Source organism: Ailuropoda melanoleuca, chromosome 2 (genome assembly GCF_002007445.2).
Source record: "Ailuropoda melanoleuca isolate Jingjing chromosome 2, ASM200744v2, whole genome shotgun sequence".
Classification (NCBI taxonomy): domain Eukaryota; kingdom Metazoa; phylum Chordata; class Mammalia; order Carnivora; family Ursidae; genus Ailuropoda; species Ailuropoda melanoleuca.
Window position 1 is genome coordinate 177410535 of NC_048219.1, and position 19305 is coordinate 177429839.

Sequence of the window (19305 nt, forward strand, 5' to 3'; positions counted from 1 at the left end):
GAGATAATGAACCAATATTCTAGGTCTTAAACCACCAAGTACAAAAATGAACAAACAACAAAAAAAGATGTCACACTATATGTCATCCAAAAAGAAAAAAAAATCACTGTACACCAAAGGACTTTTTAAAATAGACAACAGTAAATTTCACACTTCAAAGAAAGAAAATGTAAGAGCCTAAGCAAGTATACTTTAATAAACAGTAACTACAGTATACTTGTTTTACACAGATATGAATAACCACTATGATAACATAAAGCAATGTTAATGAAAGTATTTCCTGAAAGTACCACCAGCAGCTAGTGGGCTTCAAACAAAAAGTACCCAGTAAAACAATGGTCTGAACAAGTGAGATGCTTGTACTGTCTAAAGTTCTCCTCCATAAAATGACTGGCAGGATTCTAACTTACATTTCAAGTCCTTACTACACAAAGCTCACTACCTCGTATGATCTTAAACATGCACTGGGATTATGGACGCTTCTGCTTATACACAGCCCACTAAATCCTTAGCCCTCCTGTATCGCTAATGAACTGGAGAACGGCACATACAAATGCTACAGATTGAAAGACAATCGGTTAAACCTCAGTCCTGCATCACAGGAGACAGAGCCTACTAAATGTCATGTTTCTGCTTTGTTGTGGACCACTGAAATTTGAAATTAGAATCAAGTTTTTCTGCGGCACCTTCAAAAACCCACACCAGGAGGAGATAGGGCACGTAAAATTTCTCCTTTACCACATGGGCACAAAAAAGTCATACAACTTTTTTTCCCCAAAATGATATATTTGAATGAATGGACCAATAATACTTTCTTTAGACTTAGTGTAAAAAATAACTGGTTTTAAATGTACATAATTAGGGGGTGCTGGGTGGCTCAGTGAGTTAAGGGACCGCCTTGTGGTTTTGGCTCAGGTCATGACCTCATGGGTCATGAGATCAAGCCCCATGTCTGGCTCTGTGCTTGGCGGAGAGTCTGAGATTCTCTCCCTCCTCCCACTTGCACTCACTCCCCCCCTACAATAAATAAATAAACTTTAAATAAATACATAAATAAATCTACATAATTAATTTATCTTTTTTTTTGAAAAAAGGTAACACTTGGAAGGAAAGTCACATGCACAGAAGACTATCAATGTGAATGATAGTTAATTGAAGACAATGAGAATAACTTTCCTCACTAGGATTCTTTTTGATTACTAAGACTAATGAGAAGAAAGTTCTTATTTAAGAGCTGAACTGTTGTGTTTAACATTGCCCAAAGGCAAGAGTTCAGAATACAGTATAACCCTTTAGTGTCCTTTCCACTCAAGAATATTGTAGAACCTGCCCATAGGTAGGCCCCAGAGAAGGCTCGCCACTCAAAAAAAAGGGAGGAGGAGATGGACAAATTCTAATATGCACTTACACATACAGATCATTCAGTCCCAAATGCTCATGCAAAAAGTCATTTTTACTAATACTAAACCTATCACTCATGACAGGCTGCCAAGAGAGTCCATGAATGAAATCCTTTATGAATCCCATAAAATTGCAAACACATAGATTTCAATTTTTCAAGTCACTTGGCTTGCTGTGAAGCAGGAAAGGCACAGAAATTCAAAAGAGCAACATTTCTTTTTCTTAAGCTACAAAACATAAATTATCTGTTCTAGAAGATTAATTTTTTAAAAATTAACTAGGGCAGTGTGACAATTAATAGATCTAATGGTCCATGTAATATTTTCTAATTACGAATGCTACACCCTTGCAAACAAAACTGTTAGTGGCAGACCAAGTACCAAATCCTAAACTTTAAACATCTCTTTAAAAAAAAAGGCACATGTTATTCTGCATACACTCAAAGTGGTTCTGATGGGATGAAGAGCTCTTGTTTTAGGCTCACAGTGGATGCACTGAAGGCAGTGGGGAAGAACAGCCACCGAGGTCTTGACCAGTCATCAACATAAATATTCTCAGGCAACAATGAAGCATAGAAGATATCAACCTTTTCATCTGAGGTTCAAACAGAAGTAATTTTCCCTCTTGGGTAATGGACTCTTATTTTAGTGCCTAAGAGGTAAATTTCTCACGTAAAACATAAGTAAAATCAGAGTTAAGTGAATTAATACTGCATTTAAATGCAAAATGTATTTTAAAAAGTGGCAAAGTTTGCATAGCAAAAGCCCAAAGCACATAAGAAAGTATGCTAAATGAAATGTGATTTAAAAAGCAGTAAGGTGTTAGATTAACATTAAATCTAAACAAAATATAAAGTCCAAAGTAGATATATATAACCTTCTACTATATACATATTCCCTCCATAATCATAAAGACTTAGGATCCCAAAACTTTGCAGTAGGAAATTCATAGTTAAGGATCATAGCCTCCACAAGGAAATTCAGGACCGTGAGACTTCACTGGTGAACTTACCAAAATCCCTGTATTTTTTTAATTAAACAATGAACATGGTAGATAAAGAGTATCAATGATAGTACTATATGTAGTCAATTCTTAGTTACCTTTGTCTCGCCTTACTTACAAGGTTTCAAGATTTCCCTCCACCAGTATTCAATAAGATGCTTTTAAATTCATTTAGCTCTGCAATAAATCATATTGCATTCTTTCTCTTCCTATAACTGGTCTTCCATAGACATTCGAGGCCTAATTATATTTCTGAATTGTTGACTCTCTCCACCTCCTGGACTACAAAAAGATTCTGTTATTTTCAAATTTTAAAAATATTACTAAAAAAATAGCTCTTGAGTCTTCTCTCCAAAATTTAAAGTCACATGGTCTTAGCACCATTTATGACAACCTAATACCAGAACGTATCAGAATACAGAACTTTCTAACCTGGATCCCTCAGCCCTCATATACATGCTTTGCTCCCTTCTAAGACATCCAAAAATAATTCTAAGGCTGGACTTTGTCTCTGGTTTTCTTCTCCCTACCAGCGCTAAGTTACAAAAATTTTTACTCCTCTCTACAAGTTTGCTTTACACACAACTGAAATAATTCAAGTTGAATTCTTATAGTAGCAGAAAAGGTATAAAGTCAATCAAAAAATATTAAACTTTGGGGAGCCTGACTGGCTCGGTCAGTAGTGCATGGGACTCTTGATCTCGGGTCTTGATCGTAAACCCCACGCTGGGTGCAGAGATTACTTTAAAATACATATTTCCTCAAATGTTGAGTAAGAAGAACCTCTATTTGGTGTAAGGACATATGTCTTCCATCAAACATGCTTTCTTTTTTTTTTTTTTTTGTTAAAGATTTTATTTTTATTTATTTATTTGAGAGACAGAGAGAGACAGACAGTGACAAAGATAGCGAGAGAGAACACAAGCGGGGAGAAAAGAGAAGCAGGCTTCCCGCTGAGCAGGGAGACCGACGTGGGGCTCAATCCCAGGATCCTGGGATCATGACTTGAGCCGAAGGCAGACATTTAACTGACTAAGCCACCCAGGCGCCCCTCAAACATGCTTTCAATAGAAACTACATTAGCCATGACTTCCTTACGTCTATAGTGCAATGAAAACCAATGGACTCGAGACAGGCTTATATGCCTCCTTCAGCTTACAGGGCCCTGAAGTATGTGGAAACAAAGACAGTATTTTTTGGCATTCAGTACTCAAGAACTATCACAACATTTACCTAAAATATATAAAGGCAGACCCAAAGCTTTATAGGTTTGAGAGACTCTGCTATACATACGAGAAATACAATACAGACAGTATTTCCTCACAGACCCCGGCTCACTGGTGCGCCTGTGCTAAGCATCAGTAAGATGATCTTCATGGGCATCCTCTGAAAAATCACAGCCTTAGATGAAAGTGCAAAATAGGTAAACTTTGTTTTTATACTCTACAGGGACTATTTAAAGATAAATTTAATGAAATAACAAAAAGTCCATCTTCTCTTTAGTACCTGTATTCTACTATTAATATATTACTATTTGAGAGTGATAACTACTAGTAACAAAATTAGAGAAATCTTCAAATATTATATACTATGCAAATTATAAAACTGACAGTGATGTGCCAAATGGAGTCAGAATTTATTTCTGTAAGATACTCCATTCATGTTCCAGTAACCAGAGAAGGTCAAAAGCATCCTTGATTATCTTTAAGAAGCTGAGTAGGAGAGGCTGGGAAGATGGTGGAGTAAGAGGACCCTAAGATCACCCTGTCCCATGGATACAACTAGATAACACTCCTGTCAGTGTAAAAAACCCAGAAAACAACCCAAAGACTGGCAAACCAAACCCCACAATGAAAGGCAGAAAAGAAGCCACACTGAAGAGGGTAGGAAGGGCAGAAACGTGGTGGGAAGCTAATCAAACCATGGCATCCCCAAGAGGGAGGGAGCCGTGGGCACAGAGAAGGGAGAAAAAAAACAGACTGTCACCAGGGAGCTCTCACAGGGAAGACAATTCCCCATAACATCTGGCTTTGAAAGAGAGAGGAGCCGAATTTCGTGAGTTCTTATAACCAGAGGGAGTTAAAGCCTAAAATTCTAAAAATCACCCAGCTGGGTTCTGGGGAGAGCCCAGAGGGCATCAGGAAGCAGAGTTCCCACCCTTAAAGAAAGTTCAGCGAACAGCCAGGGGAGATGCAGCACAGAAAGAGCAGTTTAAAAAACACTGAGTCATCTCAGAGTGAGGGGGAGGTTTCACAGGGAGACTCCACCAGGAACAAAGGAGCTGGCAGGTGCCATATCCCTCCCCCTGCAGCCAGGCACAAACAAACAGCCACGTGGGGGAAACAGCGCAGCACCAACATGCACTAGCTTGCTTATACCAAGCCCTGCTCCCTGCAGCCCATCTCGTCTCAGTCCCAGCCCCCGCCACAGAAGACCTGTGTAAGCCTTGCCAACACGGGGTCTCCCTACCTGCACACACTGCAGGGCCTTGGTCTCGGTGGTGGCGGTGGCGGAGAGCCCCCATGGAATACCCTGTTAAAATTATGCACCTCACCCTAGCTAGGGACCCAACACTGCCCACAACTGGCAAAGGGAGCCACTGCAGATGACTAGATTGAGGAGGAAAAGTAGCCAGGACACAACAGCAAGGTTCATGCTACACACACAGGAGACACTCCTGAACTGCCAGGTTCTGGTGAACAGGCAACACTGCACTGCAGGGCACCACAGGACCTCTTCTTCATAAAGCCATTACTTTCAAGAGCAGGAGCTGTAGCTGACTTTCCGAACACACAAAAACAGACACAGAGAGTTAGACAAAATGAGGACACACAGAAATGTCCCAAATGAAAAACAGGACAAAATCACAGCAAGAGACATAAGCAAAACTGATATAATATGCCCAATAGAGAATTTCAAGTAATGATCATAAAGATACTCACTGGACTTGAGAAAAGAGTGGAGGACATCCGTGAGACCCTTAATAAAAAGGTAAAGAACCAATCAGAGAAGAAGACTACAATAAATGAAATTAAAAATACACTAGGTGGAGTAAATAGCAAGCAAGAGGAAGCAGAAGAATGAATTAGCAACTGGGAGGACAGAGTAACAGAAGTAATCAAGCTGAGCAGGTGAGAGAAAAAAATACAAATGATCTTAAGAGAATATTATAAAAAATTATATGCCAACAAATTGGACAACCTAGAAGAAATGAACAAATTCCTAGAGACATGTAACGTATAAAAGTGAAGCAGGAGAAAATATAAAATCTGAACTTGGGGCACCTGGGTGGCTCAGTTGGTTAAGTGTCCCTGCCTTCAGCTCAGGTCATGATCCCGGAATCAAGCCCCATGTCATGATCCCGGAATCAAGCCCCATGTCAGGCTCCCTGCTCAGTGGGGAGTCTGCTTCTCCCTCTTCTTCTACCCCTCCCCCAACCCCACTTGTGTGCTCTCTCAAATAAAATCTTAAAGAAAAAATATATAGATAGATTTTATATATATATCTCAACAGACCAATTTCCCAGCAATGCAATTGAATCAGTAATCAAAAAACTCCCAAAAAACAAAAGTCCAAGACCAGTCAGTCAGCTTCACAGATGAATTCTACCAATGAATTCTACCAAACATTTAAAGAAGAGTTAATACCTATTCTTTTCACACTTTTCCAAAAAATAAAAGAGAAAGAAAAACTTCCATTTTCATTCTATGAGGCCAGCATTACCTTGGTACCAAAGCCAGATAAAAACACCACAAAAAGAAGAGAACTACATGCCAGTATCTCTCATGAACACAGATGCAAAAATCCTCAAACAAGGTATTAGCAAACTGAATCCAACAATACATTAAAAAAATCATTTACCACAATCAAGTAGGATTATTGCCGGGATGCAAGGTGGTTCAATATTCACCAATCAATCAATGTGATACATCACATCAAAAGAGAAAGGATAAAAACTAGATGATCATTTCAACAGACTCAGAAAAATCATGTGAAAAAGTGTAACATCCTTTTATGATAAAAACCCTCAACAAAGTATAGTTAGAGGAAGCATACCTCAACATAATAAAGGCCTTATATGAAAAACCCACAGTGAACATCATATTCAATAGGGGAGAAACTGAGAGCTTTTCTCTGAAGGTCAGGAACAAGTCAAGGATGCCTACTCTCACCACTTCATTTGTATCCAACATAGTAACAGAAGTCCTAGCCACAGCAATCAGACAACAAAAAGAAATAAAAGGCATCCAAATTGGTAAGGAGGAGGTGAAACTTTCTCTCTTTGCAAACAACATGAGGTTATATATAGAAAACCCCAAAGACTCCACTGAAAAACTACTAGAACTGATAAATGAATTAAGATCACAGGATATAAAATCAATGTGCAGAAATCTGTTCCATTTCTATACACTAATAATGAAGCAGAAGAAAAAGAAATTAAGAAATCAATCCCATTTACAACTGCACCAAAAAAATAAGATACCTAAGAATAAACCTAACCAAAGAGGTGAAACACATGTATGTACTCTGAAAACTATAAAATACTGATGAAAGAAAGTGAAGACGACAAAAACAAATAGAAAAGACATTCCACGCTCATGGATTGGAAGAACAAATATTCTTAAATTAAAATGTCTACACTAGCTACCCAAAGCAATCTACAGACTTAATGCAATCCCTATCAAAATACCAAGAGCACTTTTCACAGAACTAGAACAAACAATCCTAAAATTTGTATGGGACCATAAAAGACCTAAATAGCCACAGCAAACTTGACAAGAAAAAACAAAGCAGGAGGCATCACAATTCCAGACTTCAAGTTATATTACAAAGCTGTAGTGATCAAAAGAGTATGGTACTGGCACAAAGCAGACACATGGATCAATGGAACAAACTATACACCTCAGAAATAAACCTACAATTATATGGTCAATTACTCTTCAACAAAGAGAATGAGACAGTCTCTCTTACAATGAGAAAAAGAGTCTCTTCAACAAATGGAATTGGGAAATCTGGACAGCAGCACGCAAAAGAAAGAAACTGAACCACTTTCTTACACCATACACAAAAATAAACTCAAAATGGATTAGAGACCTAAATGTGAGATCTGAAACCATTAAAGTCCTCTAAGAGAGCACAGGCAGTAATGTCTGACATTGGCCATAGCAACATTTTTCTAGATAGGTCTCCTGAGGCAAGGGAAACAAAAGCAAAACTAAACTATTGGGACTACAGAAAAATGAAGTTTCTAACCCAGTAACAGAAACAACCAATACAACTAAAAAACAACCTACTGAATGGGAGAAGATAATTTGCAAATAATATAGCCGATAAAGGGTTAGTATCCAAACTATATAAAGAACTTAATACAATTTAACACCAAAACCTCCCCAAATAATCCAATTAAAAATAAGTAGAAGACATGAACAGATATTCCTTCAAAGAAGACATCCAGATGGCCAACAGACACAGGAAGAGATGCTCAACATCACTCAGCATCAGAGAAATGCAAAGCAAAACTACAATGAGATACCACCTCGCACCTGTCAGAATGGCTAAAATCAAAAACACAAGAAACAAGAGCTGAGGAGAATGTGGAGAAAAAGGACCCCCTCCTGCACTGCTGGGACTGCAAACTGGTGCAGCCATTACGGAAAACAGTATGGGGGTTCCTCAAAAAATTAAACATAGACAAAAAATTAAACCCTACAATCTAGTAATTGCACTCCTGGGTATTTATCCAAAAAATATGAAAACACTAATTTGCAGGGAGACACGCACCCTTATGTTTACTGCAGCGGGACCTACAACAGCCAAACTATGGAAGCAGCCCAAGCGTGCACCAATAGATGAATGAGGAAAGAAGATGTGATGTGATATATATTTATACACACACACATACGTACAATAAAATATTCTTCAGTCATAAAAAAAAAAGAATAAAATCTTACCATTTGCAAAGGACGTGGATGGATTTAGATTATCAAGCTATGCAAAAATAAGCCAGTCAGAGAAGAAAAATACCATATGATTTCACTCATATGTAAAATTTAAGAAACAAAGCAAATGAACAAAGGAAAAAAGCAGAGAGAGACACAAACCAAAAAAATGCCTCTTAACTATAGGGAACAAACAGATGACCAGAGGAGAGGTGGATGGGAGGATGCATGAAATAGGTTTAGGGGATTAAGAATACATTTACCTTGATGAGCACTGGGTAGTACATGGAATCGCTGAATCACTAAATTGCACACGTGTACACTCTATTGTACACCTGATACTGTAACACTGTGTGCTAACTACACTGAAGTTTTATTATCAAACTCTGAGGAAAAACATTAAAGATAAAAACAGATCATTTCAACTTATAACTATAAATGCAAAAATACTAAATAAAATCCTAGCAAACTGATGTAAAGTATTTGTTTAAAGAATAGCACACTACATTAAATCAAGTTTACCAGAGGAATACAATATGGTTTAATATTTTAAATGTATTAATGACATCAACATGCAAAAGGTCCAAGATCATCTCAGTATAAGCTAAAATTCATTTAATAAAGTACAATCTTACTAAAAAATAGTAAAATAACTAGAAGATCTTTATTTTTCATAATGATTTTAATACTGACTGTAAACCTACAGTCAATATTTTTTAAAAATGAGAATAAAACAAGTATGCCAACTATCACATTATTTTATAGGATTGTCCTAGAAACTCAGACAAATGTGGTAAGAATAAATGGTAATCCGATCTTTAGAATTAGGTGTTAGCTAGATGTAAGAGAAATGTACTAAAATGAACAGCTTTCCTATATATCAGAAATAACAAGTTCTATTTACTAACAGAACATCCAGTTCACCAGAGCAACACAAGAATCAAATACCTAGAAAATCTCAATCAATACTAAGTGCACCCATAAACACGCATATATATATATAAAATCACACATATATAAAATAAATTAAAAACTTTACTAAGAAATGTAACAAAAGGCTTAAATAAATGGAGAAACATGCTATGTTCCTGAGTGAAAAATCAAGTTTATTAAATCTACTATAATCCATACCCTTACTCAATTTCAATCACAACCCTAATAAGATATTTCTTAACACAGTGTATCAGACTTCACGTGAAGGAAGAAGGTGATACAAAGAGTGAACTCCCTCCCTCTGCCATAACTGTCCATCCCCTCCACTACTTTAGCTCAGACTCACCCCCCTGGATTACCGGACACACCTCTCCACTGGGCGCCCAGCCCGTGCGCAGGAGGAAGTTTTCAATGTAAAATTTGAACCTCTGGCACACAAGGTCTCTCTGCCTCTGTCACCTTCTCCAGCCTCTTAAGTGGTCATCCTCCTCCCTTTCATACCAGTCTTACCATCACTAACCAAAGCTGTTAGAACTGAATGGACAAGTGGCCTTGGCTACAGTGTAACTTAACACCCACCAACTCCTTCTGTAAAGCCCATCCTCCTATTCTTCAAAATTCAGTGGAAGTGCTCCTTCCTCTAGAAAGCCTTTTATGACTTCCTCTAGTCACATTTATAGCTCCTAATCTAGATTTTCACCATCTTGTGCACCGACCCACGAAAGCACTTGTCACACGTCTGTAATCACTGTAATCTCTGTTGGTCTGCTCCACTAGAACACAAGGAGCAGATAGAACAACAGGGGATGAGGAAGTAAAGGAGCAGCGGCGAAAGCACGAGAACACCCAACAGGATGTCACTGAAGACCCTGGCAATGAAGGCATCCGAGTAAGAACACTACTTCAAACTCAAAAGAATGAAGACGACTACCAAAATGTCTGTTATACAAATGAAGACTGCCCTTTGGAACCTCAGAAAAAGCGGACAGACTCTACTCACCTACAACTCCGATTAGTCAAAGTACCAAGCCATCAAGAGGAAAGGACAGAAAAACAGCCTTCACCCTTTCTGGTTCCAACCCTTCTTCCTCCTTCCAGGGATAGAAAGAGTCTAGTCCTGGTTATTGAAAGAAGAGTTCCACTAAGAGTAAAAGAGACATAAACAGAAATAAAAATATAAGCAGAGAAAATAAAAGTAATAAGCTTGCCAACTCAGATTCTAGAGTCAGAGATATGAACGGCTTAAAAGGAATAAGAGCTAGCTTCCAGCAAAAAAAAAAAAAAAAAAGAGAGTAGTAAGAAGTCCATACAGTCCCCAGGCCTCCCTCACCATATCCTACTCTTAAACAGAGAAAGTGAAGGAATGAACTCCATCTATTGTCACTTGTCAGTACTTAAGTCAAAAGACAATATACAGAACACTGGCAGAAAGAAAAACAGATCTTAAAAATGTCAAGGCTATAGGAATGGAAGCCATGAACCTACAAAAGGTAACATACTATGGATGCCCAATGGACAAGAGATGAAGGATTCTGCCCAAGGAGCCCGCCATCATTTATTCTAACATCTACCAGGAACCAGTGCTACCACCCTAGAAAAGGTGCAGCTTATGGAAACTTGGTTAGACTTTCACTCCACACTTACAGTGAATTGGGGAGCAGAGGGAGGCAATTCCTATTATCATCAGATCTGACCCTTTTTCAAAAGAGAGGAAAAAATGTGCCATGTTTTTATGCATTCAAATACTTATGAATTTCCACTACAAATCAATGTGGGTACAGACCATGTTAGGCACTTGGCAGGACCAAGACAGTAGGCATGATCTGGAAGTCTGGTATAAAAAAATGCTAAGGGGAAGGGGGATGGGAGGAAGAGTAGCAAGATGAGGCTGGAGAAGTTAGCGGTGCCACCCCATCTACGGCCTTATGAAACATGTTTTGAAGTTTATTTTAAAAACATTAAGAGGTGCCAGTGAAGGGTTTTAAGCAAGTAAGGGATTTGGCCAGACTTCTACTTTTTAAGTTCTTGGGCTGCAGTGTGGGGAATGAACAAAGAAAAGTAATCTGAAAAGGAGGAGACCAGTTAGGAAACTGGTAAAGCCAATCAGGTGAACAACAACTACTATGAAATAAACAGTGAAAACAGCAAATACCACAGTATGATGACCACCAGTCTGGAAAAGAAGGAATAACAATATTTAGAAACAGCCACCACACAGTCTTACCCCCTAGAGTAAATCTACCACTGTATTTCCCCCATAGCTGCCCTACCAACCTCTACCCAATATTATCCCCAACCTCTTGCCAAATAAATGCTCTTTCCACACTCTCCCAACTATTATCAACCAGGTGTCCAATTCAGTAACCACTTGGCCCATGTGGCTATTTAAATTAATTAAAATACATTTTCAAATTTAATTCCTCAGTAGCAATAGCCACATTTCAAGTCTTCAAGAGCAGCAGATGGCTAGTGGCTACTGAGTGCCCAGCATTTCCATCATTGCAGAAAGATCTATTGGATGGTGCTGGGCTACAGATATACCTAAATCTGCCACTTTACTAGGTAAGCCTATTTAAAAACAACACATTTATCTGAGAGGCACCTGTGAAGGCAGACTCGGCTCACTGTCTCATGCCCAACACCTTGTATATTAATAAGCTTCACAGTGTAGTGAAGAATCATGGTGTACAAACCACCAGACAGGCCCTGTGTTTTGGCTCATTAATCCTCACTATGCTCTGAAGAAATAGAAAAGCAGCAGGCATCACCCATGTTTTATAGGTGAGGACACCAAGGCACAGAAATTAACCTGCCTGAGGCTATAAAGTCAATTATGGAGTCACAAATAAAAGCTGAATTCCCTAACGACCTGACCAGTGCTCCATTCATTAAAGTAGTCATGGCTGATTTAAGAACCCAAGGATGGAAACTATTCAGTTTTACCTGACCCAAGCAACCATTTGCTTTATCAAATGGCTGGCTGTACCCACAGGAGGGTCATATCTGTTGGTCCACATGTATATATATGTCATGTGTGTGCGCGCGCACATGCACGCGCAAGCCAGGAAAATAAAAACACAGAAAAACAGGTACCCCTTGAGTTTGTCCCAGCTCTCACCACATGTGAGAGAAAATGAAGATATTAGACACACTTACTAAAACTAACAGCACCAAGGTACGGTACACTCCTGCATTATTAGTTTTCAATTATGCTATAAAAAATTACAACCTAGAAGCTCTGTATTTTGTAACTCTTGTCTGCCTCTGTAGTCAAAGTAAGCATGACTTTCGTGTGCTCTTTCCAAACCCATATAAGCAACGGGGACGTGAAGAGGCAGTTCTTCTATTTCCATTTCAACTCCCTCATTAACTGAAAAGAGTGATATAATATATAGGGAGATATGCATCAAGTTCTAGATTAAAGATGTAAAATCCACATACGGCAACTACTCGTGACGCTCCTGACAAGAGCGACTCTAAACTGCAGCCGCCGCGTTCACTAACGCATCTCCGCGCCTGACACCACAAAACAGTGTACCCCGAGTTTCACCTGAATGATGTGAAAGTGTAAGAAAACACCTCGACAGCACCCGCCCAACATCTGAATTCTTAACAGATTTTAACTAAGTATGCAGAAAAAGTAGGATTTTTAAAACAAATTCTGAAGTACTGGGAAGCATACAAAATAGTTATTTCTATGCTTCTAATTCTTTTCTTATTAATAAGTATGACTCAATCTACAGAATATAACGAAGCGAATTTATGCAGAAAAATCAAAGCTTCCGAAATTAATTTGACAATCTTTCCTAAAGTAAAGGAGCAAATCTCCCTCAAAAATGTAAGTATCCCAAAGGAAAAGGGCACAAATGTTGATTTTAAATATAGAACATAATGGTCACGTCTCATCTCAGTTGTGAAAGACAGGAAAGAGAGCCATCCACCTGGGTCATACTGGGTTTGTTCTGTCGGAGACTTGACTCAGGACTACAAGTCAACTAAACAACAGTGTTTAAGCTGAACGACTTACACGGCGTTCCTGGAGGCTCCGTAGGAAAGTAAGAGCTTGACTATATCCAAGTGCCCATTCTTGGCGGCATCATGAAGCGGCGAGTCGTTCTGATAGCCAGTGGTGTTCACCAACGCCTTGTGCTGCAGCAACAACTCCACCACCTTCACATGCCCGTGATTGCAGGCTTCATGCTAATTAAATAATAATAAAAAAAGGGAGAAAAGTGATGAGGAAGAACGATGCATCATATCATAATAAAATTGCACTTTAGAAAAATAAATGTGAACTCAGTCAATAAACTGGTTCTTACCTAAATACTTATACAGACTGTAAGTGTTGGCTCAGAGTAAGCCCTGTTAATAATCTTAATGATAAGGTACATGATGATCAAGATCTGTGAAACTCATGGGAAAGGGGGTTATTTATCTGAGCCTTTGGTCAACTACTCTTTTTTTTTTTTTTTTAAAGAAGAAAATGCAGTTGACCAACTCTATATATGTATAAACCAACTCTAGTTCCTAAACTGCTCCATAGTAAAAAATTACAAACAACAAAAAACTTAGAAAGTATTTAACAACTAGATCATGCATAAAAAGTGAAATTCTCGGGGCGCCTGGGTGGCACAGTGGTTAAGCATCTGCCTTCGGCTCAGGGCGTGATCCTGGCGTTATGGAATCGAGCCCCACATCAGGCTCTTCCGCTATGAGCCTGCTTCTTCCTCTCCCACTCCCCCTGCTTGTGTTCCCTCTCTCACTGGCTGTGTCTATCTCTGTCAAATAAATAAATAAAATCTTTAAAAAAAAAAAAAAGGGAAATTCTCCATGGCTGAATAGAATTCACTGAATCAGGTACTTAGCCAGATGCTGAGTGGTGCACCCACACATATACATAACCACCCCACAAAGTGAATATCCTGGAGAGAGTATTTACAAGACAACCTCTGCATTTGCTGAAGCTACAGATTACTGTATGCCTGGCGTCGATGGTAACAGAAATAACAGAGTAAGTGCTTAAAAAAGAATGAATGATGAAAAGGTTAACAATGCAATGTTCAAAGATGCCTCACGTGCAAATCTTCCCTTATGTCTAATGAACTGTTAATGATGCTACTATGTTGTCCTCCAATAAATTTCAGGCATTCTGTGCTTTTTTAAGTACATCTATTCGATACATAATAAGCACTACCACACAAAATGTCTGTACATCTATTTCTAGGAGAAAGGAGCCAAATTAGACATCAGGTCCTCTAATAAATCACTCACCAAACTTTACTACAATTTACCTTACTGGCTTAAAACAAAAACAAAAACAAAACAAATGGGAAAAAAAAAAAACAAAAAAAACAGAAAAACAAAAAAAAAACCTGACCTTTCTTTGAAAAGGTTAGCTAGCCTGTGGAGTCAAAACAGCAGAGGGACTCCGATCCAGACTAAACCCTCCCAGCTTAGAAATCTACTGGAGGGGCGCCTGGGTGGCACAGCGGTTAAGCGTCTGCCTTCAGCTCAGGGCGTGATTCCGGCGTTGTGGGATCGAGCCCCACGTCAGGCTCCTCCGCTATGAGCCTGCTTCTTCCTCTCCCACTCCCCCTGCTTGTGTTCCCTCTCTCGCTGGCTGTCTCTATCTCTGTCTAATAAATAAATAAAAAATCTTTAAAAAAAAAAAAAAAGAAAAAAGAAAAAAAAAAAGAAATCTACTGCAAAGTTCCTATTCACAACTTTAAAGCTCGTTCATACCTGGCCTCATGAAAATCTCCCAATTTCTGTGATAAATTTCCAGATCACAGGGTAAGGGCTTCCACCTCCTGTGTTGACAGCTCTACGGCTAGCTGTCTTCAAATTGCCCGCAATGAGCCCAGGTAGTATCTGTCCCCATGTACTGGTGCCATTCCTTCTCCAGACTGTACTTCACATCACATTTTTAGTAATAATAAAGATTTTTCTAAATGTTTAATCCAACCCAGGACATTCTACTACTTCTACATGTTTGCAATTAGCTAGGGTATCAATGAGGCTACAACGGATCCTCAGTAAGAATCACTGCCTTGTGATACCTGTTCTGTCCTCTCTTTGTTCCAAGAAATCTGGTTCTTTTTTTTTTTTTTTTTTAAGATTTTATTTATTTATTTAGCAGAGAGAGAGACAGCCATTGAGAGAGGGAACACAGGCAGGGGGAGTGGGAGAGGAAGAAGCAGGCTCCCAGTGGAGGAGCCCGATGTGGGGCTCGATCCCAGGACCCTGGGATCACGCCCTGAGCCGAAGGCAGACACTTAATGACTGAGCCACCCAAGCGCCCCCCAAGAAATCTGCTTCTAATGACATGCAATGTGGCAAAAGGGAGTCTGCTGTCGGTTCTAGTAGTTACCTCCACATGTTAGCTGCATTCAGCATATAGAGTAACCAGATTCCTAAATCTAAAGGTAGTCGGTGAAAAGGGAGCCAATTTCTTGCCTGTCACAACTGAAAAGCTCGATGAAAAATCATCATTTTCCATTAGTTGGTGAAAATATAAGTTCTTCAGATTAAAAAGAAGGTGAATACTGCAGAGGATAATATATAGACAACTACATAGCTATAAAAGTATAATAACTATAAAGCATAACATGAGAATAAAAAACAAATGGAAAATTACCAATGGTGTCCATCCAGCATGGTCTTTAACATTTGGGTCACTTCCATTTTGTAAGAGGTACTCAACAGAAGGTATGTCGCCCTAGTAGAAAAATGAAAAAATAAAAAGAAATTAAAATCATCAAGAAAAGAAGATATTGAGATTTGGGTTTGGTTTGAAGCTTCTGTCTTCTTAAAGACAGTATCAAACTTAAATCTTTTCTCTAATGCCTATTGCTCATGAATAATAAATAAGAAGTCATGTATGGATGAACTGTTCTGAGGTATCAAATCATGAAGTCAGATAGTCCATCCTTGAATATCAAGTACAAAATCCCTGCGATTAGCAACCCTTATCAAAAGTCATTTCAAAATACCAAATAAAGGGCACTAGCCAAAAATCAACTGATGATAATGAAGTATTTAGTCATCACTTCATTTGTGAAAAACATCCTTTTTGAGCATGCATTAAAATGATTTCCAAGTACTGTTTAAAGCAAAATTAAGGCTGAGAAGGTTACTCAGTTAAAACTGCCAAAAGCTGTTATCTAACTGACAGTTACAACATTTATCCCTAATACATCAATTTAGTTTACATTCACCTGATTTGCTCTAAGGTATTTTTCTAGGCAAAAGCCAGGCTTATTTTCTCCAAATACTACTGACACAGCTTACCCTGAAAAAGCCTGAATAAATAAAAGTTACATATGGCAAAAGTTACCTATGACAAAGCTGTGCTCAACTGGTTTTATAAAGAGCTTCTTTAGGGAGAAGGAAATCTCTCCCATTCCCACTCCCAGCCCCAATATTCTTCTGAAATGAGCTTCTCCCCTATTAGATTGATTATCTAGAAGTCATTAAGTCTCCTAAAAACAGTAACTTTTATTTGCTTGTCTTGGGATACCTCTCAAACACCGCAAATCTTAAATGATAGCTTACTTTATTTTTTAAAAAAAAAAAAAAAAAAAAAAAAATCCATTTGCAACATACATCTTTATGTTTCTAAATTAACAAAATGACCCTAAATACTTAATGGATCTAAAAAATAAACATTATATATGTTTCAAATCAATTGCTTCAATTTCAGTTAAAAAAAACATTTTCCCATAGTTTCTTAGGGGTGCAAATTCTATACCTCTAGGACAAGTTAACATTTATTTAGCAACATTTGCTCTGTCTTCAATTCCCAATAAAACCAGGAACATCTGTCAGATACAAATTTGAATTTTTTTAAACAATCCCATGAATTTTGAGGCAGATGAACTGCCAGAACCACATACATTCATACATTCCCAACCTTCAACATGAAAGTACACACACACACGCACACACACACACACACACACACAAAGCCTTCTGAAAGATTTTCTCATTCTAATTCTACACAGTAGCCACAAAAACATATTAACCTAAAGAAGCCCATAAAATAATATAAACACAACTGCGGGATGAAGAATCACAGGGAACAGTCACACAGAAACAGATAATTGAAAAACTAAAAGCAGACTCTCTCTGTTGCTAGACAGTGGTATTTTTCTTTCATGTCACCTCATCATACTATCAAAGTGTCTTCTGTTAACAAACCATCCCTAGACTTCCCCAAAACACATACCCAATTTGCAAACTGCTTGTTATTTATACCCAATCTGCTTTCTCCTCCCTAGTACTTAAAAGTTTGTCATAATTCATTGTTCGACTTCATGTAAATTTAACGTCATGCACATAAATAAAATTACGAAAATTAGATAAGAGTCCACAGCAACTGAGTAAGCTTGAACCAGTATGAAGTTTCTGGGAAATAAATTAATTTCTGCTTCTGATTTCTTTAAATTACTGTCTTTGCTAACAGAATATTTTCTGAGTAATAAGTAATCACTTTTAGACTCCCCATAACTTAAAAGAATAATTGAGATTTTCTTAAACCACAGCAAGAAAAAAAAAATCATCTAAGAAAAGTTTTTGCCAATGCTTGTAAGAAATTTTAAATGGATTTGGTATTTTCAAGTAATACCTAAGAGGCTGAAAATAAAGGGAGATGTGTACCGCAATCACTTTTCTTATTGCTAACCTTTAGTTCAAAAAGGTTCTTCATACATCCATACATGTTACAGCAGTATAAATTAACTTTCCAAACACACGCACACACACTTTTTTCTTTATTATAAAGATTAGCTCTTCTAAAATACAATTAAGAATAAATATCTTGATAAAAATGGTACAGGATATTACAATAATGACGACTTACCCCAAATGGTTAAGCTTTTCCACATAAATGAACTAGCCAGCTACATAAAACTTCTTCCTTTGGCAACTAGGTATTGTTAAAAAATTTTTTTAGTCATCCAGAATGAAGCTCTAAAATATATTAAACAATTCCCTGGCTTCTCAGACTTTACTAAATAAAATATTTTCACAGATGATTCTGACAACCTAGCCCACGATGCTAAGTTCCTGATATTAAGGAGGTTCAGTTTTTTAAAGTGGTGGGTGACAGAGGGAAAAATGGATACTGAGTCTAAGAGATGTTCTAGAAATTAAAATCTTGAAAAGATCATAGATGCGAGTTTGCTTGAGTCCTTTGCTACTTTCTCAGGAAGGTAGCAGGAAGGACACTTAGGAACATGACTTTACGTACAACATGACTGCCTCAAAATAAAATGAATTACAAAGTCAAACCCTGATGGAGACTCCTCACAAGGGATGTTCTCTCTACCCAGGAGATTCCCATCACCTTTATTATGTTAAGTATATCATGCCTCGTAAGTTGCCTTCAAAATATGATTCATTGTGTCTGCATTTAAAGTGTATCATGACATGCCAAGGTCAAGCCTTTCTTCTATTTCATGATACATTCAATGCTGTGGCATGAATTATGAGTGATCATTACCATTTTAAGAATCTGCTAGAAATTTGAGGATGTTTATTCCAGAAACTACAAATCTTCAAGCAAAGGTGACATAATAAAATAACAAATCAAAATTTTCTCTATGTCTAAAGAAATGTCAAATACTAAGTCTTTAAAAATTAAACCAGAAGAATAAATAATGAGTGCTTGTCTGAGTTTCTACTTAGGTGTAACACTTTCTCATAAAATCTCACATTTATAACATAATGTTCTCAGGAGCATTTTAGCCATAGGTGACATTCACATTCAAATACAAATAGAAACACGGGCAATAAAGAGAACCGACTGGATCCCAATGTTTGTTCTGGTTAAATGAGAACATGCACAACATCCCAGACATCATATTAATGAATACTTTGCTTGAAATTCCACAGTGTAATAAAACAAAAGTATAAATAAGGAATTCAAGAATAATTCTGTGTGGAGTTTGCATTCAAATAGTGCTGAATGTCCAAAAACTAGATGGCTCACCTGTAAATCCATGATTCTGAGGGAAAAAGGATTTGAGAA

At 37.9% G+C, this 19305-nt stretch overlaps 1 protein-coding gene across 6 annotated transcripts in view; it reads right to left on the minus strand.

Moving 5' to 3' along the window:
* The window catches only part of BARD1 (BRCA1 associated RING domain 1), an 84839-nt gene that overhangs the window by 32415 nt on the left and 33119 nt on the right, over positions 1-19305 (minus strand). For all 6 annotated transcript variants that reach the window (XR_004623616.1, XR_004623617.1, XM_034655126.1 and 3 more), the window contains 2 exons: positions 15913-15993; positions 13303-13475 (listed from right to left, as the gene is read on the minus strand). Coding sequence is in view for 4 of the 6 variants with exons in the window: in XM_034655126.1 (XP_034511017.1) it covers positions 13303-13475; positions 15913-15993 (254 nt within the window). In the remaining 2 variants the exon portion in view is untranslated. The remainder of the gene's footprint in view (positions 1-13302; positions 13476-15912; positions 15994-19305) is intronic.